This window comes from Danio aesculapii, chromosome 10 (genome assembly GCF_903798145.1).
Source record: "Danio aesculapii chromosome 10, fDanAes4.1, whole genome shotgun sequence".
NCBI lineage: Eukaryota > Metazoa > Chordata > Actinopteri > Cypriniformes > Danionidae > Danio > Danio aesculapii.
In genome coordinates this window covers 16,155,496-16,179,236 of record NC_079444.1, presented here as the reverse complement: position 1 = coordinate 16,179,236, position 23,741 = coordinate 16,155,496, and the positions used below count along the sequence as shown (strand labels likewise).

At 40.0% G+C, this 23,741-nt stretch overlaps 2 protein-coding genes across 2 annotated transcripts in view; both read right to left on the bottom strand.

Annotated features, from left to right (window-relative positions):
* Positions 1 to 13,164, bottom strand: part of fbn2a (fibrillin 2a) — a 34,058-nt gene extending 20,894 nt beyond the window's left edge. The window contains exons 1-7 of the mRNA XM_056467485.1: positions 12,918 to 13,164; positions 11,158 to 11,283; positions 9,494 to 9,700; positions 4,056 to 4,181; positions 3,831 to 3,953; positions 3,378 to 3,494; positions 1,085 to 1,213 (exon numbers count right to left, since the gene is read on the bottom strand). Of these exons, the coding sequence (XP_056323460.1) occupies positions 1,085 to 1,213; positions 3,378 to 3,494; positions 3,831 to 3,953; positions 4,056 to 4,181; positions 9,494 to 9,700; positions 11,158 to 11,283; positions 12,918 to 13,164 (1,075 nt within the window). The remainder of the gene's footprint in view (positions 1 to 1,084; positions 1,214 to 3,377; positions 3,495 to 3,830; positions 3,954 to 4,055; positions 4,182 to 9,493; positions 9,701 to 11,157; positions 11,284 to 12,917) is intronic.
* A 3,055-nt stretch (positions 13,165 to 16,219) lies between these two features.
* Positions 16,220 to 16,891, bottom strand: LOC130236732 (uncharacterized). The gene has a single exon (XM_056467483.1). The coding sequence runs from the start codon at positions 16,889 to 16,891 to the stop codon at positions 16,220 to 16,222; it is 672 nt and encodes a 223-aa protein (XP_056323458.1).
* Between the last annotated feature and the right edge of the window lie 6,850 nt (positions 16,892 to 23,741).

Here is a 23,741-nt window from a genome sequence, read left to right as displayed (position 1 = left end):
ATTTCAGTTCAAGTCTACCTCAGAATTAATGATGGGCTCATGATGGGCGTGGAGCATCATGAGGGGAGGGAGGAGTGGCGTGGCTGGCAGAGCAGGGGAAAAAAAGGGAGCAAACAACTGTCAGTCGACTCACAAAATCAGACTACAAAAATCAGACACAAAACATGAGACGACCCATGGTTTTATAGTTAACAAAGTTAAAACGTAAAGAAATAAACAGTAAGTAATTAAATGCCCTGCTACATATACAGTATGTTATTCATAATTTCATATAATATCCATATAACGACAATTTGTTAATAATATAAATGAGGACTTCTCTCTCAATGCAGACACAGTGGATAGCAGTGCAGCAAGTCTCTTGCCTTATCTATTTCAAATATTACCCCACTGGTAATCTGGAGGATTTTAAACATAGGCGAACACGGCAGCACAGATTTTGTCAATGTGTCTCTCAACTGATAAAAGAAAAAGTCTGCCATTCTACAATTCTCGAACAGCTCTCCCAACAAAAATGCTTGCTAGACACAAACAGATTTTCTGTATCGGCCCCGACAGCATCGCGGAGAAAACTATGCAACAAACTCCATGGATCATGGAACCAAACACATACTACTCTTCATGAACAACTAACTACTGTGTGTCATGCGCAGCCGCGGTCTTACAGCTTGGCAGGTCTGTCTTCGGAAAGCACTTGCTGTCATGAATAATTAAGAAGCATGGTCTTCTCATAGAATAAGAAAACTCAGTTGAGTTTTTAATTAATTAATAAATTTAACTAACTTAATTAATTGATTAATGAGAAACCAACACATCATCACTCCACTAGCAGATGCGCGCTATGTCACTGATTTTAATCCCGCCCCAAAAATGACTTTAAACCCGGAAGATGAAATTAGCTGACAAAAGTTCAAAATTATTCAGTTTTCCTCTACAATTAAAGCTAACATGGGCTAACGTTGTCTTAATTGATGCTCAACACACACAAATCTGTTAAAATCTCAAAAAAAAGTACTCGAGGGTTTCTTGAACCTTTAAAGTGCAATTCATGTTCCCATCTCTGTCACAAACACATAATACATACCATCACAGTTGTGGCCGAGAGAGTCCAGACTGAAGCCCTGTGGACACTCACAGCTGAAGCTTCCCACTGAATTCTGACATGCTCCTCGCAGGCCACACGGTCTTAACTCTGACAAACATTCATCAATATCTGAGTGAAGACAGAAAGAAACATCTTACCACTGTAAGGGCAGAACCACACACAACAGACACACCTAACTGACATACTGCTTTTTTAGTTCATTTACTATTATCATAATTATATGTAAACTAAATTTATAGCTGCAATATTTCCAAACAATTGGTGGTTAATTCCGCTGTGGCAACCTCTGGATAAAGTAAGAAATAAGCAGATGCAACGTGAGTGGATGAATATATACAAAAACACTACTTTTGTTTATCAAATATGCTGATGATATAGTATTGGTGGGATGTGTAAAGAGTACTCAGTTATTAGATAATTACTTAAATTTTTGGCAATTTTATTACAAGTTGTACAGCAAACAGCAGTTCCTTGCACCTTAATACTAAGACTGAAGAAATGTGTTGATGGGGAGGAAGTTGAACAGGTGAGTTCTTTTAAATATTTAGGTGAGGAAATTGAATTCAAATTTACTTTTGATAAATACTCAGAGAATGTTTTTAAAAAGGCTCAGCAACAATTGGGTTTGTTGAGAAAACTAAGGTTTCATATTGATAATGTCATTTTGACTATAGTGGATAAATCTGTCTTTACTTTTATATTGTAGCCAGTTTAACTCCCTCTCTGTTAAAAGTAAAAATAAACTTTTAAGATGAGTAAATGTAGCGAGTAAAATAATTGGTGAGAGACAAACACCGCTCACTGATTTATTTATGACATCTATGAAAAGAAAAACCTCCATTATTGTGGAAGACTCTTCCCATCCGTTACATGGTTCCTTTAACTTACTTATTTTTAACTTAAAGTATTCATAGTGCTTCACTTTTTTCACATTTTTTTAATGTCACATCCTTATTCCAAAATGGATTAAACTCATTTATTTCCTCAAAATTCTACACACAATACCCCATTATGACAATGTGAAAAAATATTTTTTGATTGTCTATCATAGGATTGTCTCGAGGCACAAGACTGCGAAAGGTTACAGAAAAACTTCTGCTGCTCTGAAAGTTCCAATGAGCACAGTAGCCTCCATCATCGGTAAGTGGAAGATGTTTGGACTCTTCCTAGAACTGGCCAGCCATCTAAGCTGAGTGATTGTGGGTGAAGGGCCTTAGTCAGGGAGGTGATCAATAACCCGATGTTCACTCTGTCTGAGCTCCAGCGTTCTTCTGTGGAGAGAGGAGACCATTACAGAAGGACAACCATCTGTGCAGCAATCCACCAATCAGGCCTGTATGGTAGAGTGGCCAGACGGAAGCCACTACCTGCCTGGAAATTGCCAAAAGGCATCTGAAGGACACTCAGACCATAAGAAACAAAATTCTCTGGTCTGATGGGGATTTTTGTCAGCAGCAGGAACTGGAAGACTAGTCAGGTTAGAGGGGAAGATGAATGCAACAATGTACAGAGAAATCCTGAATAAAAACCTGCTTCAGAGAGCTCTTGACCTCAAACTGGGGCGACTGTTCATCTTCCAATGACCCAAAGCACACTGCCAAAATATCAATGGAGTGGCTTCACAAGAACTCGAGGAATGTCCTTGAGTGGCCCAGCCAGAGCCCAGACCTAAATCCTGTTGAACATCTCTGGAGAGATTTGAAAATAGCTGTACACCGTCGCTTCCCATCCAACTTGATAGAGCTTGAGAGATACTGCAAAGAGGAATGGGCAAAAATTCCCAAAGACAGGTGTGCCAAGCTTGTGGCATTATATTCAAAAAGACTTGAGGTCTCAAAGTATTGCACAAAGTATTAAGCAAAGGCTGTGAATACTTATGTACATGTGATTTTTCAGGTTTTTTTTTTTTAATAAATTTGCAACAATTTCAAATCTTTTTTCATATTGTAATATTAGGGTATTGTGTGTAAAATTTAGAGGAAATAAATGAATTTAATCCATTTTGGAATAAGGCTATAACATAAAAAAATTTGGAAAAAGTGAAGCGCTATGAATACTTTTCGAATGCACTGTAAAATCCCTTTGTACAAAAAGACATTTATTCCCACTACCATAGTATTTATGGTGTAAGCCTTTGTCTAAAGACTATTTTCTAACCCCTGTGGGCATAGATAAATAAGTTTAGTGAGTTGAATTGAATTGTTTTTATCAAGGGACTTGGCATTTACTGTTTTAGTAGTCAAAGGTCATCTGAGAAGGACACATGTTTCACCTTTGCAAGCTGTGTGATGTTGGCTGAAACCTGCTGGACACTTGCATGTGAATCCACCGATGGTGTTCATGCACAAGAACTGGCAGTTGTGTCGTCTGCTCTGACATTCATCCACATCTATAAATGAAAAACTCCAGTCAAGCTACTGCTTTCACCATGTTGGCAGAAAGACATCTCAAGGACATCTCGACATATCAAAAGTCTAAAAAGTCCACTCTGTCATCAGCTACTGATAAACTCTATTCATTACTCAAATTACACCACATGTCCTCAATACACCGTGACAGCCATTTGTACTCTAAACAATGCATTCATTCAAGTCTACCAGGACAAATTAATAATGGCACACCAAAGCAGTAATGAAGTAATGTTAATTGAATATGGAGGAATTTAGAATCAGAGGAAAACTTCAACATTCTGAACATTGTGAGAATATAACAGAATATTTCGTACCTTTGCATGACCTTTTGTCATCCTGTAGAGTGTAACCACGGGGACAGGAACATGCATAGCTGCCCTCTGTGTTCTTACATATGAAGTTACAGGGTTTTGGGGACATACCACATTCATCGACATCTGACAGAAACACAATCACACAACCATGAAAAGCAAACAATGCTTCCATATATCATTTGGATTTAAATGACTGATGGTCAAAAAACAGTTTTGGTGATGTACCAACACATGCGGTTCCTGGAGCAGATGCAATGTATCCTGGTTTGCAGTGGCATCTGTAAGAGCCCATGATGTTGATACATGCGCCATTGGCACAAACACCAGGAATTAGTTTACACTCATCTATATCTGTGAATAAAAAAAGGTTTACTGACAACTTGAATCTTAAAGACAGCATGAATAGGACAGCTGCGATAGGTTTTTATTTTCTGTTGAGATGTACAGTGATGTCAGAATTATTAGCCCCCCTGTTAATTTTTCCCCAATTTCTGTTTAACGGAGAGAAGTTTTTTTTAACACATTTCTATACATAATAGTTTTATGAATAACTCATTTCTAATAACTGATTTATTTTATCTTTGCCATAATGACAGTAAATAATATTATACTAGATATTTTTCAAGACACTTCTATACAGCTTAAAGTGACATTTAAAGGCTTAACTAGGTTAATTAGGTTAACTAGGCAGGTTAGGGTAATTAGGCAAGTTATTGTATAATGATGGTTTGTTCTGTAGACAATCAAAAAATATATACTGCAGCTTAAAGAGGCTAATAATTTTGAACTTAAAATGGTTTTAAAAATATTAAAAACTGCTTTTATTCTAGCTGAAATAAAACAAATAAGACTTTCTCCAGAAGAAAGTATATTATCAGACATACTGTGAATATTTCCTTGCTCTGTTAAACATAATTAGGGAAAAAATATTTTAAAAATAAAATAAAATTCAAATGGGGGGCTAATAATCACTTCAACTGTATATATTAGTAAAAGAGCTTATTGAATAAAAAATTTAAAGGAACACCACAGTTTTTTATGGAAATACAGGTCACCAAGAATTAAACAGTTGAGTTTTACCATTTTTGAATCCATTCAGCCAATCTCCAGCTCTGGTGGGAGTGCTTCATATTTTAGCTTAGCATCAATTATTGAATTAGATTAGACCATTAGCACTGTGCTCACAAAATTCAAAACAGATAATTTTCCTATTTAAAGCTTGACACTTCTGTAGTTACATGGCATACTAAGACTGAAGGAAAATGAAAAGTTGCTATTTCTAGGTCAGTAAGGCTAAGAACTTTATTCTAATTCAAGCGTAATAATCAGGGGACTGTGCTGTGTTGTACCATGGCTGCAGCAGGCAAAATGTTATTATATCTAGGCTGGGGACTGTTTTTCGGTGCTGCATAATTTCATTATAACGAGACAAGATGGCGGCGCGTTTAGTTCGCGAGGCTCAGTGTCTCTCCAGTTTCTGCAATTTTGCAGTATTATTCCTGCTCATTTCGGGTCTGTTCGTGCAGAACAGCAGTGCCATTACATCGTACACCCGACAGGACATCTTGGATATTGGATTGTGCATTCTGGACAGTTTTATTAACAATCTTCGACTCATCCCTGAGATCGCCAGAACACCCAGGCCTGAGAGCCCTACCCGGCCGGGCGGAAGTGCTCGGAGGCGGCGCAGAGAACGTAAACAAAGACGGGGGAAGTGCGGCGGGCTAAGAGTTAAGCTAAAGCTAACACCACACCGGCTCTCTTTACCCAGCATCTTTCTCGCCAATGTACGGTCACTGGTGAACAAAATGGATGAGATTCGACTGCGCATCAACCACAGCAAAAGATTATGGAACTGTAATGTCATGATTTTCACAGAAACATGGCTAAACAGCGGGATACCGGACAACGCTATATCGCTAACGGAGCATCAAACATTCCGAGCAGACAGAACGGCGGATGACTCCGGTAAGACCAGAGGCAGAGGATTATGCATTTATATTAACAAAGCTTGGTGCACAAACTCTGTCGTCGTTGGGAGACATTGCTCTGTTAACCTGGAATTTCTAATGGTTAAATTTAGACCGTTTTATCTGCCACGGGAGTTCACCTCCACCATAATAACTGCTGCTTATATCCCTCCCGACGCTGATGCCAAGCTTGCTATGAATGAACTTCATGCAGCCATCAGCAAACAACAGACTGCTCACCCGGAGGCTGCTTTTATTGTTGCGGGGGATTTTAATCACTCAAACTTAAAGACAGTGCTCCCCAAATTCCATCAAAACATTTTCTGCCACACAAGGGGAAACAAAACTTTAGACCAAGTTTACACAAACATGGCTGAAGCATATGCTGTGACCCCCCTCCCCCACTTGGGTCAATCAGATCACCTTTCTTTGTTTCTCACCCCCAAGTACTCACCCATCGTCAACCGTGTGAAGCCATCAGTAAGGATCATCAAAGTGTGGCCAGCGGGGGTGGACTCCACACTCCAGGACAGGTTTGAACACACAGACTGGAGTATGTTTGCTTCCCAGGCCACATGTGGCTCTCACACAGACATTGACAGTTACACTTCCTCTGTTCTGGTATATATCAACACCACCATAGACAGTGTTACAACCCAGAAACAGATCACCACATACCCAAATCAAAAGCCATGGATGAACAAGGAGGAGCGCCTCCTGCTGAAGGCACGCAACACTGCCTTCAGATCAGGGGATGCACAGGCCTACAGCACTTCCAGGGCTAATCTGAAGAGGGGCATCAAAAAGGCCAAGCACTGCTACAAGCTAAAGCTAGAGGAGCACTTTTCCAACTCTGATCCTCGGCGCATGTGGCAGGGCATCCAGGCCATTAGCAACTACAAACCCAGCCAGACCACACCCACAGCCACAAATGTCTCCTTCCTGAACGAGCTAAATGACTTTTATGCCCGCTTTGAAAGAGACAATACAGAACCCTACACCAGGAACACTACCTCAACAGACCACTCACCTATCACACTCACCTCCTCAGAAGTCTACACCTCACTGAGTCGGATCAATGTGCGTAAGGCTGCTGGACCAGACGGTATCCCTGGGTGCGTCCTCAAAGCATGTGCACAACAGCTCACTGGGGTATTCACAGACATTTTCAACCTGTCGCTCAACCTAGCAACTGTGCCAACATGCTTTAAAACTACCTCTATTGTGCCGGTGCCCAAACACTCCAGCCCAACATGCCTGAATGACTACTGCCCTGTAGCACTCACACCCATCATCATGAAGTGCTTCGAGCGGTTGGTCCTGGCACATCTGAAAGACTCTCTGCCATCCACACTGGACCCACATCAGTTTGCCTACCGTGGCAACAGGAGCACAGAAGATGCCGTCTCCATAGCACTGCACTCTGTCCTCACACACCTGGACAATAAAAACATTTATGAATGCTGTTCACGAATCACGAATGCTGTTTGTTGACTTCAGCTCAGCATTCAACACTGTCATACCCTCTAAGTTACTGATCGAACTCAGAGACCTGGATATCGACACGTCTCTCTGCAACTGGGTTATGGACTTTCTGACTAACAGACCTCAGAATGTTAGATCAGGCCACATCTGCTCCACCACCGTCACACTCAACACTGGTGTACCACAGGGCTGCGTGCTGAGCCCCTTCCTCTACTCCCTTTTTACCATCGACTGTAGGCCTGTGAACAGATCCAACACCATCATCAAATTTGCAGACGACACCACAGTGATTGGTCTAATCAGCAATAATGATGGGACTGCCTACAGGGAGGAGATACAGCACCTGGCCACTTGGTGCACCGACAATAATCTGCTCCTTAACACCAGCAAGACCAATGAGCTCATTGTGGACTTCAGGAAGGGACGAACAGGCTCACATGATCCCATCCACATTAATGGGATGGCCGTTGAGCCTGTCTCATCCTTCAAGTTCCTGGGGACCCACATCTCTAAAGACCTTTCCTGGACCACCAACACCTCCAGCCTGGTCAAGAAGGCTCACCAGCGCCTATTCTTTTTGAGGCAACTAAAGAAAAATCAGCTTTCATCAGCTGTCTTGGTGAACTTCTACCGCTGCACAATAGAAAGCATCCTGACCAACTGCGTCACAGTCTGGTATGGAAGCTGCTCTGTTGCTGAGCGTAAAGCACTGCAGCGGGTGGTGAAAACTGCCCAACGCATCACAGGGACTACACTGCAAGCCATAGAGGACATCCAGAAGAAACACTGTCTGCGCCGAGCACACAGTATTCTTAAGGACACCTCTCACCTTGCTCACAGACTGTTTTCTCTCCTGCCTTCAGGCAGGCGCTTCAGGCTCCCCCGGACAAAAACCAGCAGACTGAGGAACAGCTTTTCCCCCAGAGCTGTCGTCCTTTTGAACTCTGCCCCTCACTGACTCTTTTGCCCCCCCAATACACCCCCCACACTCCTCTAACTTATACTCCTCACAGTCACTGCACTATTTAACATTTGCACATTTAAAGTTTGCACATATTCATTGCACTGATTCATTTATTTGAACTGTACATACCCACAGCACATGGACATTTGTAATTATGTTTATCTATCTGCACACTTCTGCTATTAATAGTATCCTGTACATATATTCATTTATTGTAAATCTGTTCATAGCTAATACAACCTGTATATAATGTTCATAGTACATCCATCTGTAAATATTACCATAGTTTTTCTATAACTGCACTTTATAACTTATACCTGTATCCTGCACTTGCTGGTATTGCACTGCTGGTTAGACCTAAACTGCATTTCGTTGCCTTGTACTTGTACATGTGTAATGACAAAGTTGAATCTAAATTTAAAAATCTATATTATAGTCACATAGAGAGTTAACCAATTAATCAGATCCATCTATGCTAAGCTAGGCTAAAAGTACTCCCGCCAAACCCGGTGATGGGCTGAATAGATTTAAATATTGTTAAACTTAACTGTTTAACTCTAAAATATTTCCAAAAAAGTGTTCCCTTAAGGTAAAGACTTGATTTTATCCTTGGGTAACTGATTGGATGGTTGTCATTTCTCCTTCAGTCCCATACTAAATAAATCAAAGAAAGTCTTAAGAACACATTGTTTAAATGTCTTTGTTGCATATGTTCTGTGAACTTACTATAGTAACTACAATTCATTACATGCATCTAATCATAAACTGTAACAAGAAACCTTAAAATAAATTGTAACTTAACTCTTATTCCAATTCAGGTCTAAGGGTTTCTGAGCTAATGATCAAATTCTCACCATTTGCTGACCCTCAAGTGACTCCAAACCCTAATATTTTTTCTTCCGCTTTTAAACACAAAAGAAGATATTTTGAAGAAGGTTGGAAACCAGTAGCCATGTATAGTAAATTGTTAAATTCTTTAAAATATCTTTATGTGTATGTTATTCCTTAATTTATTGGATAATTTTTAAAATGCTACTGTAGTAGCTGGCACCCATTGACTTCCATAGTATTTTTCTTCCTATTGTGTCGATGGGTCTAGCAACCAGCATTTTGTTGTTTGTATTCAACAGAATACAAATAAATGATTAAATAAAAAAACATAAAACCATGTGAGAATAAATATGAGGTAATTTTTACATTTTTAGGTGAACTATGCCTTTAATAAGGTGACCGCACTGACCGACCTGTTCCGTCTATGGCGTATCCATGGCCATATGGACAGAGTTTTTTGTAGTTGGCCGTGGCAGGCAGAGGGCAGAGCTCACACTGATCCCCCCACCCATGTCCTCCATTACAGCAGCACTGAGACCTGCTGACAGAAACACGACTGCTGGACGACATCTGACACATGGTGTGCAGAACTTCAGTGAAACAGAAGCCTTTCCTGTAATCTGAGAACCACACATCAGCACAAATTAATTTACATCATAACAGAGACTTGTATTGTACAAATTTGCACACATAGTGCACCACACAGTGGTGTATTACATATCTCACACATCACTGCATCCTTTAAGTACAGAACAAAAGGCAAATATTATATGGGCAAAATGTTAGGTTTTTAGGTTTGAATTTAGTTCATGTATTTATTAACATGATTAAAGTATATACAGCATTTATACAGTTTTTATCATAGTTCAGCATTTACTAATGCATTTTTAAAATACAAAGTTGTGCTTTTAAACATTAGTTATTGATACTTGCATAATGAGTTAGCAAAAACTACGGAGCCAGATCAGTCTCAAAATTAATACATTAAAAAATAAAATTCAACACAATATAATACAACACAATACACATTTACAAAATTAAACGTGTATGCTCAAAACATGATTCGTAAATACAAATTCATTTCGTAAATTCAAAACACGATTAAAAATACACAAATATAAGTTCGCAAATTCAAAACGCAATTGAAAATTACACAAATATAATTTCGTAAATTCAAAACGAAATTGAAAAATACACAAATATAATTTGTAAATTCAAAACACGATACAAAAATTAACAAATTAAATTCATTAACTCAACATGTGATTGAAAAATACACAAATACAATACTTAAATTCAAAACATGATAGAAAAATACACAAATCCCATTTGTAAATTCAAAACACAATTCAAAAAAATACACAAATCAAATTCGTAAATTTGAAAAAATATATATCATTTTTACGTGTGAATTCCCAAATTCTGTATTGTATTTAGGAATTGTTTTTTTAATTTATAAATTGGATTTTGTAGATGTAAATTGTGCTTCTCTAAGCTAAGCTTCTCTACCATTCTATCCTCTACCATTCTGTACCATATCTTGCTGAAAGCAATAAAAATGTATGTACCTTAATGTAAATATATATGATAATAATTTTGACCCACACTCTTAGTTCTTCGCAATCACATGCACAATATACAGGTATGATACTGTATATACAAAAAATACAACATACACTTCCTATTATAAATAACTAAAAAGTTAGAATCTCTTTCCTTTTAGTGCAAAACACTACAAACTACTGATGAAATCTTGTGTGGGCTAGTTGTAAAACTGAAACTTGGAGGCTGGAGATAATTTGTTCTTATGTTATATACCATCATTAAATCATCATGTGTAATACATGAATTCTAACTACTGAAGTAACGGAAATAATGTTAACAGTTAAGTAGACAGTTGTAAAATTTAATTTGCAATGCAGTCTCGTAGCTCTAAAAGGGATTATTAGACGATAGTTTTACAGAAGAGATGCAGTTAATATTTTTTTCAACAAGGGATATATTATTCATTTTCACCCCTTTGATTTCAGCACTGCAATTACATTCAGAGAGAAAAACAAAAAAAAAGGAGTTTTACCAAGACATTGTGTGGCTGAAGAGTCAGTTTTGAACCCAACACCACATTCACAAGTGTAGCTGCCAACAGTGTTCACACAACGGCCATTCTCACAAACACCAGGCTGAGTCAAGCATTCATTTTCATCTGTAAGGAGAAAAAGATTTACACAAAAAAACGTGGACCATTAAAAGAGACGCTCTTTTTCCAGTCTAGTGTGATACAAGTCTAGTTCGTTAACCCTGCCATTCCTATGCTCCAAAAACTAATTACATTCCTAATAACACTGTTAAGTAATGCTCTTTAGACCCCTAATCATTTAGCATATACACAGTAATTGTGTTCTGTGTTTGTTGTGAGGAACTTTGTTATCATGACTAATTATTTGGTTACTAATGCAACTGTTAAAATAAGTAACATATACTGCTTCAGCCAGTACATGTAAAGACCCATTTGAAGTCTGCTAGAGAGAACGATCCGGAAGATGACTGGGAGAATGTCATATGGTCAGATGAAACCAAAATAAAAATTATGGTAAAAACTGAACTTCTCGTGTTTGGAGAAGAAAGATTGCCAAGTTGCATCCAAAGAACACCATACCTACTGTGAAGCATGGGGATGGAAACATCATGCTTTGGGGCTGTTTTTCTGCAAAAGAACCAGAACGACTGATCCATGTAAAGGAAAGAATGAATGAAACATGGCTGGGTCTTTCAGCATGACAATGATCCTAAACACACCACCTGGGCAACGAAGAAGTGGCTTCGTAAGAAGCATTTCAAGGTCCTGGACTGGCCTAGTCAGTCTCCAGATCTCAACCCCTTAGAAAATCTTTGGAGGGAGTTGAAAGTCTGTGTTGCCCAAAACATCACTGCCTAAACGAGATCTGCATAGAGGAATGGGCCAAAATACCAGCAACAGTGTGTGAAAACCTTGTGAAGACTTAAAGAAAATGTCTGACCTATTGCCAACAAAGGGTATATAACAAAGTATTGAGATGAAATTTTGTTATTGACCAAATACTTATTTTCTAGCATAATTTGAAAATAAATTCAATCAAAATCCTACAATGTGTAACGGTGAGTCTGAGGCAGTGTTAGAATCCATATGCAGAAGTTTATTAATGGTATTAGACAGAGACATCAACGGGTAAACAAGCGGAGAGTCGGCAACATGTAAGCCAGGGGTGTCCAAACTTTTTGCACAGGGGGCCGGATTTGATGTTGTAAAATGTGGGGGGCCGACCTCGGCTGACGTTCATTACATAAAGCAACAATATATTTAAACACAGTTTAGCAAGCCATCCTGTTTCACATTTTCTTTTTATTTTCATTTTAACAATCAAACATGTATTTTGGTTCATTTGAACATGAATTATATTATCATGGGAGTTCAATGTTCACATAATTTTTGAATAACAGAAACGATTATCCACAAGTACAGGACTAATTTGATATATGACATATCATCAAATATAAATGTTGATTGAACGGTTTATTCTGGACTGAAAACTGACAACTTGTCTTAATTTGTCTGACAAATGACTTGCCTGCATTAATGTGACGGGTGGTACTGAGATCTGTACTGCAGCACAACTGCCAGGTCTGGCTCAAAGGCAGAGGTATTGATGCGCAAGATGTCTCGCAGGTGAGAGTCTGTGAGCCGTGTCCTCACACGACTCTTATTTAAGTTCATAACCGAGAATGTCTTCTCACACAAATACGTCGACCCAAACAAGCTCAGCATTTTCTAAGCAAACTCTCGAATCTCTTGAAACCTGCCTTTATCCAGCTGTCGGTAAAAGTTGGCGAGAGAAAGTTGCTGGTGCCGACTGCGGCTCTCGGCGTCACACTGCAGCTCAACGAGCTCCAGCTGTAAATGGTCTGGAACATTATCTGTGTCCACGGAGAAAGGTGAGGAAAAGAGAGCGATATCCTTCTCAATAGCTGCAAAATCACGAAAGTGTCGTGTGAACTCTTCAGCCAAAGATTTAATATGATGCGTACCTCTTCGTTTGAGCATTGACATTGCTCTCTGGGAATTTCTTGCAGCGCTGAAAATTGTGCAGTATTGGGCTGGGTCTGCGACAGGTGTCTTTCAAACAGTTTGAGCTTGGTTCCAAAGGCTTTGATGTGTGAATATAGTTGGCTTATGACTGCGTCTGGTCCCTGGAGACTGGTGTTAAGGACATTAAGGTGCTTTGTGATATCAACTAGAAAGCCCAAATCAGCTAGCCACATGGGGTCACTTAGTTCTTGCATAGGTTGTCCCTTTTCAGCCAAAAACTCACTGATTTGCTGCCTAAGAGAGTAGAAGCGCGACAGTGAAGAACCCCGACTGAGCCATCGCACGTCAGTGAAATAGACAACATCTCCATATTCTGCATGAATCTCGCTTAAAAACTGTTGAAACTGGCGGAGGAATAGCGCTCTGGAGCGGATATAGTTAATAGCCTTTATCACCGGTTTCATAACATGTTCGTATTGGAGATGTTTGGCACACAGAACTTGCTGATGAATGATGCAATGGAGTTTTACAGCTTGACCCCCTTCTTCACTTACTTTGTTGCATATTAGTGTTGCTAATCCACTTCGTTCGCCAGCCATGGATGGTGCGCCATCCGTAATAATCCCAGAAATTTTCTTCCACGGGAGTTTCATGTCATCCATGGCAGCGCAAACAGAAGAGAATAAGTCTGTTCCTTTCGTTTGGGCTTTCAGGCTCTGGAGGTCAAGTAGTTCTTCAGTAACGTTCATTTCATTGTCCACTCCTCTCAAAAAAATAAGCAACTGTGCCGTGTCCGAGGCATCTGTGCTTTCGTCGCAAGCTGGCGAAAAAAATTCAAACTCCTTTCCTCTGACTCCCAATTGTCTTTTGATGTCTGACGACACTTCTTCAATCCTGCGTGCCACGGTGTTACGTGCCAGGCAGACTTTGGCAAACTCTTGCTGCTTCTCAGGACATATTTTCTTCACCATAGTCATCACGCAGCCTTTGATAAATTCACCCTCAGTGAAAGGTTTGCAATGCTTCGCGATCAGCGTTGCTACCTCGTAACTAGCCTTTGTGGCATTCTCATTTGACTCTCAGGCTCTTGAAAAATACTGCTGCTGTGAGATTAAACTAGCTTCAAGTTGTGTCAATTTCTTGCTGCATTCCTCCCCTGTCAAATTATCATACATGTCAGCGTGTTTCGTTTGGTAATGTCGCTTGATGTTGAACTCTTTAAAAACAGCCACTGTCTCTTTGCAAATGAGACAGACACAGTTGTTACGTATTTCTGTGAAGAAATAGTCCAATTTCCACCCATCTTTGAAGCGTCGACCCTCGCAGTCAACTTTCCTTTTCTTATTTATTGTCGCCATTTTAGAAAATTGGGGGTAAAAGGTTACACAGGGTGATGTCACATAGAGTGCTCCTGCCTCTAGTGGGTAAATTAGGAACAGTATTTAGGAACAGCACTTATTAAGTATATGTGCAGGCCAGAAGTTATTAATTCTATTACAGAGGCTGCGGGCCAGATTAAGTTTGACCACGGGCCGCATTTGGCCCCCGGGCCGGACTTTGGACATGCCTGATGTAAGCAGTCCAAACTAAACAACAAACACAGGGGCAATTCCAGGAGACGTAGTAGTAATTCAGGCAGAGGATCAGTGCAACAATTATCAGTCCAAAACAGATCAAGATACACAGGGGCAAATCCAGAAGACGTGGTGAGAAGGCAGGCAAAAGTTCAAGGCAACAATAAGCAGTCCAAAACAGAGCAAGAGGGCAAAGACAGATAACGTACTCGATTAAGGCAGGCAGGGTCATAAGAGGCAGGCAGTCATGAAAAACGCTTGGTAAGGCAGGTAGACTGGCAATACTTCGCAAAGAAGCATGGCCTGAGCTCTTCCAGCACAAACAGGAAGTGACTGCAGAGGGAGCGGAGCTGAGTCAGTAGTCAGCGAGGGCTCCCTCTACTAGCGTGATGCTACAGAACTGGCCATGTATTCAACCCCAGTGAGTCAGGAGGCTTAGCTTCAAGATGCACTGGCAGTTCATTCAACCGCAGTGGGTCAGGAGGCTTGGGTTTAGGAGACACTGGTAGTTCATTCAACCCCAGTGGGTCAGGAGGCTTCGGTTTATGAGACAATGGTAGTTCATTCAATTCCAGTGGGTCAGGAGGCTTGGATTCAGGAGACACTGGCAGTTCCTTTAACTCCAGTGGGTCAGGAGGCTTGGATTCAGGAGACACTGGCAGTTCATTTAACTCCAGTGGGTCAAGAGGCTTGGGTTCAGGAGACACTGGCAGTTCATTTAACTCCAGTGGGTCAGGAGGCTTGGGTTCAGGAGAAACTGGCATTTTGTATAATCCCAGTGGATCAGGGGGTTTGAGTTCAAGGAAGCACTGAAGGTTCATACGGTTTAGGAGGCTTTGGGAAGTCACATGGCTCTGGCAGCCATTCGTGGAACTCGGGTGGTAATTCTGGCCCTTTGTGGAACTGAGGTGACGGCTCTGGCCTTTCGTGGGACTCAGGTGACGACTCTAGCCTTTCATGGGACTCAGGTGACGGCTCTGGCCTTTTGAGAGACTCAGGGGACTGCTCTGGCCTTTCGTGGGACTCAGGTGGGTCTCACACCCCTGGCCATTGGAACAATTCGGGAGTAACTGGTACCCCTGGCCATTCGAGGATTTCAGAGGTATCTGGCGCCCGCCCTTCGGGGAATTCAGAGGTGTCTGCCGCCCGACATTCAAGGGATTTGGAGGGTTCTGGTGCCCGCCATTCGAGGGATTTGGAGGGTTCTGGAGCCCACAATTCGGGAAATTCGGAGGGTTCTGGCGCCTGCCATTCGGGGAATTCAGAGGGTTCTGGCGCCCGCCATTCGGGGAATTCGGAGGGTTCTGGTGCCCGCTATTCGGGGAATTCAAGAGGATTTGGCACCCGCTATTCAAGGGACTGAGAGGTGTCTGGCGCCTGCCATTTAAGGGATTCAAAGGAGTCTAGCGCCCGCCATTTGAGGGATTCAAAGGTGTCTGGTGCCCACCATTCGAGGGATTCAGAGGTATCTGGCACCCGCCATTCGAGGGATTCAGAGGATTCTAGTGTTCCCCATTCGAGGGATTTAAGGTGTCTGGTGCCCACAATTCGGGGGATTCAAGAGGATCTAGCTGCGACCAATCGGGAAGCTCAGACGGCAGCGGCAACTCTGGAGGCGGCTCTGACGACTCTGGCAGTGACTGAGGATCTGGCAGCTCTGGCAGCAAAAGCTCTGGTGGTGGTAGCAGCTTTGTCAACTCAGGTTGTGGTGGCCATTCTGGTGGCTCAGGTGATGGCATTTCAGGAACAGGAACTTGGATTGGAACTATAGCAGGAACAGACGTGGAACAGCGAGCCATCTTGTGAGCTAGTGGCAGATTGGTGCTTACCCATGGGTGAGCTGGAGGGCTAGTTGTGGCCACTTTGTGAGCTGGAGGACTGGAGTAGGCCATCCTGTGAACTGGAGAAATGGAGGCGGCCATCTTGTGAGCTGAAAGACTGAAGACAGCCATCTTGTGAGCTGGAGGAATGGAGGCAGTAATCTTGTGAACTAGAAGACTAGAGTCAGCTATCTTGTGAGCTGGAGAAATGGAGGCAGCCATCTTGTTAGCTGGAAGACTGGAGGCGGCCCTCTTGTGGGCTGGAGGACTGGAGGCGGCCATTTTGTGAACTGAAGGACTGGAGATGGTCATCTTGAGATGGCTCTGGCGTGGTGGGAGCTGAGGTTTTGCCATGTTCTTCTAATGGACCCACAGTGAGAGAAGAACCACTGATCAATAACGCATAGTCAATGTACTGAGCCAGTGAAAAACATATTTTTCCCCCTGGCAGCCTTGATCTCCATAGTTCACCAAGTCCATTTCTAAAATAGTCCAACTTCTGCTGGATTCAAGGCAGGCGAAGTATTCTGTAACGGTGAGTCTGAGACAGTATTAGTATTAATGGGATTAGACAGAGACATCAACGGGTAAACAAGCAGAGAGTAGGCAACATGCAAGCAGTCCAAACCAAACAACAAACACAGGGGCAATTCCAGGAGACGTAGTAGTAATTAAGGAAGAGGATCAGTGCAACAATTATCAGTCCAAAACAGATTAAGGTACAAAGGGGCAGATCCAGAAGACGTGGTGAGAAGCCAGGCAAAAGTTCAAGGCAACAATAAGCAGTCCAAAACGGACTTCCGGTTATGGTAGCGTTAGGGTAGGACGTGGTGTGGAGAGCTCCCGAATAATTTCACTTAAATAACACACCCTAAAGACCTTTAGCGTAACAAAAGTACTTTATTTAACATAATAAGTTGATGCACTTCGAACATTACAACAAACATGCCGAATCCAAAGAAAACGGACAACAAAAAGGAGGATACACACGACACGAGGCAGCCACTATCCGAACCCCCGCCCTGGTTCCACGCAGAAATGGAGAAAGGATTTCTCAGAATCCAGGAGTTAATTGACGAACGCCTGAGCAAATTTGCGGAATTCGTGGAGAAAATGGGTACTACAATCAATGAATCTGAGAATGGTGGAGGTAGAAACTAAACAGGAGACGGAAGAAGCGGTAACGAGCCTTCACAAAGATGTCGCGGATGTTAAATCGGCCGCTGACGACGAAATCAAACTGCTGAAAGATAAAATTGATGAACTCGAAAATCAATCTCGTCGCCAGAATTTACGTCTTGTTTGTTTCCCAGAGGGAGTGGAAGGTAGGAATGCTGTGAGTTTTTTTGAAGGAATGGTTACCTAAGATTCTGGATCAGGAGGACGAGTTCTACGAAATTGAAAGAGCTCACCGCACTTTGCAACGACGACCGGCTGAAAATGGCAAACCGCGGGCCATTCTGGTTCGATTCCTTCGGTACGGAGACACACTTAAGATCCTCAATGCGGCCAGAGAAAAGGGCAAACTCACCTATGGCAACTCTAGCATTATGATTTTTCGGGATATGTCATCCACCCTGTTTAGAAAGCGACAAGAATTCAGCGCACTCAAAAGACAGCTACGCAATAACGATGTGTCTTACGCCGTACTTTACCCTGCGACGCTGAGGATTCAGCTGCCTGAGGGACAAAGATCTTTCAACTCCAAAGCATCGGCAGAAACTGATCTTCGACAACATCATCCGCATCTTCTTGTCGGATAAGACACTAAGATTATATGGACGAATTCCGGATCATCCAACTCCAACGTTACCTAAACAATCACACCAAACTATGCTAAAAATATACGGTGGATAACTTTTCTCTCGGATGAACATGTCAGAACTTAACGTTAACTCTGTCAAGAGTGATCTTTAAATTGAAAAGCTGGCAAGAGAAATGTTCATATTTTTGTTCAAATGTTTACTAACTTGCGTATTTCGGATGTATCACTTGTTCGTAGTGATTAATACGTTGCTTTAAAGTACATAATATAAGTATTTGTGGGGATATACATAACTTGTTAGGGAGCTTTTAGTTTGGATAAGAAGTCAAGGTCGACTGTATGATGCAGTGCACAGTCAGTCATGTGGGTTTAAAGTTTCACACTTCGTTTGGGGAAGTGGTGGTAGGGGGGATTGGACAGAACACATATTCGATTTATTAAGGTATCGGGCTGTTTAACTATATTTTCTCAAGGCACTCAGGAAATAAAACATTAATTTATAGTTAATGTCAGATACACTGAAATATAAATATGTGACTTGGAATGTTAACGGCTTAAATCAAAGACTTAAAAGAAAAAAAGTAATATTATACCTCAGAAAGCATAATATTGGAATTGCCCTTCTACAAGAAACACACTTGACTGATCCCGAACATCTAAATCTTAAAAAGCAGTGGTCTGGACAAGCTTTTTTTTCTTCCTTCACATCGCAATCAAGGGGGGTGGTCATACTTATTGATAAAAACATTTCCTTTAAAATGGAATCTGTTGATAAAGACAAAGTAGGTAGGTATATTATTTTAAGAGGAACGATTGGGATGCAAAGAATAACCTTAGTAAATATATATCGTCCTGAAATGGAAGGTGTCGATTTTATTCATAATATATTCTTTAAATTTGCTTGCCCAACTGCAGAGCTGATAATTGGAGGAGACTTTAATGTAGTTTTGGACCCAGTGTTAGATAGATCATCTACTAAACTGTTACCCGTAAGTCAAGTTGCTAAAGCTCTAAAGTACGAACTTTCAAGTTTTAATTTAATAGATGTGTGGAGATTTAAGAATAAAACAAAAAAAGAATATTCCTTCTACTCGCTTAGGCATAATAATTACTCCAGAATTGACTATTTTTTTGTTCCAAAAGCGAAGGATTGAATTGTGTGAGTATTTACCAAGAATATTGTCAGATCATGCCCCGTTACTTATTTCAGCACAATGCTCTCTGGAAGGGCCTAAGTATAAGCTTTGGAGATTTAGTGGCCATTTACTAAATAGCTCTGACGCATTAAGCTTCATAAATAATAATATTGAAAATTTTATTAGTACAAATATAAGTTCTGCTTCTTCGGGTGTAATCTGGGAGGCCATGAAGGCTTTCTTACGAGGTCAAATCATAGCTTTTTCTTCCGGTAGAAAAAAACAATATCAAAAACAGTTACAATCACTTGAAAAATAAATCTCAGTAATGGAAAAGGAACATTTTAAGAATAAAGATGCTCAGCTGCTTCAACAATTGCAGTAAAAAAAATGGAATATGATATTCTATCATCCAAAGAAGCAGAAAATGCACTTCTCAGATAACGACAGAAGTATTACGAACATGGAGATAAGATCGGGAAAATGCTAGCATGGCAAATAAGAAAAGAAGAAATTAGTAAATCTATACCTAACATATATTAATCCGAAAATAAAATTATTAAACACCCCAAATTAATTAACCAAGAATTCTTAGAATTTTATAAGTCACTTTATAAATCTCAGGGAATAGAGGAGGCGAAGATTAAAATATTTTTAAGCAAATGGGATATACCAGTCTTAAGTGATAATGATCGAGAAGAACTTGAAAAAGAAATTTCAAAAAAAGAGATGCAATTTGCAGTCACTGCTCTAGCCGGGGGTAAAACACCTGGGTTGGACGGGTTTTCGATGGATTTTTATAAAACTTTTTTTTCTAAACTAGCAGACCCGTTGTTTTCAATGTATACAGAGGCAATTCATAAAAAAGAATTACCAGAGACTTTAAACCAGGCTTTAATTACAGTTCTTTTAAAACCTGGCAAAGATCCTAATCTATGTGCTTCCTATCGGCCAATCTCACTGCTTAATTCAGATTATAAAATTCTTACCAAATGATTGCACTACGTTTAGAGCGGGTACTGCCTAGTTTAATCCACATGGATCAAACTGGATTTATCAGAAATAGATCCTCTTTCGATAACATACGGAGGCTAATGAATATTATTTATTCAGCAAAACAAATAGATTTTCCGGTGATTGCTCTTTCTTTAGATGCAGAAAAAGCCTTCGACCGAGTGGAATGGTCTTATCCTATTGCGGTCTTACAAAAAATGAATTTCGGTCCAAACTTTATTGAGATGATTAAGATGTTGTATAGGAATCCATTGGCAGCCATCCGTACTAATTCTGATGTATCTGAACATTTTTATTTATCAAGAGGAACCAGACAAGGATGTCCCCTCTCCCCGCTACTCTTTGCTCTAGCGGTAGAACCCCTGGCTATTGCAATACGGACACATAAATCAATCTTTGGATTAGAAATAGGAGGTTGTATACACAAGATATCATTATACGCGGACGATGTGATGCTATATCTAATTAATCCTGATTTATCTCTATCTAATTTGTCTCAACTCTTAGAAAACTTTAGGGACATATCTGGCTATAAAATTAATTTTAATAAAAGCGTTATGATGCCATTGAATTCGGCTGGGGAGAAAATACCCTTAGATAACATTCCTTTTCTATGGAATACTGAAAAAATAGTTTATTTAGGACTAAATATTCCTTCGAAATTGGAAGAAGCATATTCTTTGAATTATTCCCCATTACTTAAAAAGGTAATTAAAGATCTGGAAAGATGGAATCCACTACCATTATCACTGATTGGCAGGATAAACTGCATAAAAATGAATATTCTTCCTAAATTTTTATATTTGTTTCAGACCCTCCCTATTCTTATCCCACAAAAGTTTTTTAGGAATCTCAATAGCTCATTAGAAATTTTATTTGGAATAAAAAGACTCCGAGGATTAAACTTAGGACATTACAGATGACATCCAAAAAAGGTGGACTACAACTTCCCGATTTTTTGTTTTATTTCTGGGCAGCACAGATGAGAGCAGTGTGGTTTTGGCAGAAGGAGGGTACATTGCTACCCGCATGGTTACAAATAGAAAAATATCATGCAAGGGAAATACCTTTAGATAAGGCCTTATTCATCCCTTTGAATTGTGTTATGAAGGCAGTTAGTAACCCATTCATTAGGCACACTTGCAAATTGGGCTTTGTAATCAAGAAAAAAAATAATTGGCTACTTTCAATATATAATAATACTCCGTTTCACTGTAACCCATCTCTTCCTGAAGCATTAAGAGATGGAATAACACAATACTGGTACAAAAAGGGAATACAAATGTTTGGAGATTTATATGAGCAGGGCGTACTTATGACATTTGAACAATTGAGATTAAAGTTTTCCCTTCCTGTTAAACATTTTTTTAAATATATTCAGGTGAGACACTATATTACCACAATGCAAAAGGGTAATTTAGGACCTCTCTCTTCCCTCCCAATAGATGCTATTATAAGAAAGAGAAAAGAACCCAAAGGATTTGTGTCTTATATGTATAACAACCTTAACGATTTGTATGGGATGGAAGTGTCATCTTCAAAACTTAAATGGGAGAAAGATTTAGAATGCATTTTTGATCAAGATACTTGGGAACATATCTGTAAAAGTGCCTTAACATTTTCATTTAATAGTAGACATACATTAATACAGTTTAATATTTTACACAGGGTATATTATACACCTGAACGATTGCACAGAATAAGTGATTCATATTCGGAACATTGTTCTAGATGTAAGATTGAGGTTGGTACATTATTTCATATGTTTTGGACATGTTCCAAACCTAAAACTTATTGGAGAAATATAATACAAACTATTAGTAAAATTGCCAATGTTAACCTTTTACCTGATCCAAGATTTATGTTGTTGGGGGATGAATCGGTTCTTCTGTTCGATCTCTGTTCGAAAAATTTACGTTTAATTAAAATGGCTCTGATAGCAGCAAAGAAATGCATTGCTGTACATTGGAAATGTCATGTCGTATTGTATCGCTTAGAGAACTTTCTACTTATGTTCCTGTTGAAAAAAATAATGTTTAATCTTAAAAAAAACTCTTCAATGTTTAAGACTTGGGGTAAATTTATTGAATACATGAATAAGTTGGATGTTACATTGACTGAAAATACGGATGGAAAAATATGACACTTCATTGCTTTAATCCTGTATTTGTCATTATTGTTTGTTTATTGTTTATTTCCTCTTAATTTACACATCAGCTCGATGTCTCACAAGTATGTCTGTTTAAGTGTTCTGTCTTGGGAGGGTGGGAAAGGGGTGGAGGGTGGTTAGAAAAGAATGTTTACATGTATACTGAAATGACTCTGTAAATTATTGATGTGAAAATAATAAAAAATATATTGATAAAAAAAAAAAGCAGTCCAAAACAGAGCAAGAGCTTGATTCGTTTTGCCATCATTACGTGATCAGTGACGTCCGAAGCTTCATTTTCGCTTATACTCACGTGACTACTTTGAATTTTGATTCAAAGGTTTAAACACCCCCATGGGTTAGTAAAGTGTATAGCGAGAGATTAGGCGTCAATTACATACATTTCTACAGTTTCAAAGCACTGTACCGGTCCCACACACCAGTAATTAAACTAAAATAAAATAACAATTTATATTAAAAAGGTTTTGAACCATTTTAAAGTGTATTAGCGTATTTTTTACAACTATCTTTAAAGAAAATCACTGCATATTGTAGTACAGTGTTTAATGGCGAGTGCAGCCCGAAAGCCCTACTCACATAGCCTCCTCCTTAGAGCATTTGCCTCCCATGCAGGAATCGCTGGTTCGATCCCCGCTTGAAACAAGTGGGTGGGTGAAGGACTAGTTGGAATACAATAGATGTAAATACTTTTGAATACCTTAGATTTTACTACAGTCATCAGTAGTGTAATGTAATATACCTTATGTGTAAAAACTACAGTAATTGAGAAATTTGTTTATATTACTGTTACTAATTACTTGTATTACTACATGAATGAGTTGGTCAGTTGTAAACATTTGACATTATTACAACACAGTGCTTTCCCACACTTTAACCAGAAGAGATCCTCATCGAGCTCTGATTCAGAAAGCTTTGAGTAACGAACCTTTTTCCAATATGTGGAGAGGTAAGCATGATCGAACACCCAATGAGGGGGGAGCAGGCCAATCAGAAATAATAAATAACACCTGTTTATTCTAGTGATTGGGCCAGAGAGCCCATCTGCCGCCCACATCTGCCGCCCACCCTCCCATCTCGCTACAGAAGATGGCACCGGAGGACGACCCGGAAGTGTTCCTG

Excerpts from the sequence above, each read along its gene's own strand:
- LOC130236732 (XM_056467483.1), bottom strand. The coding sequence starts at position 16,891 with ATGGCAAAACCTCAGCTCCCACCACGCCAGAGCCATCTCAAGATGACC.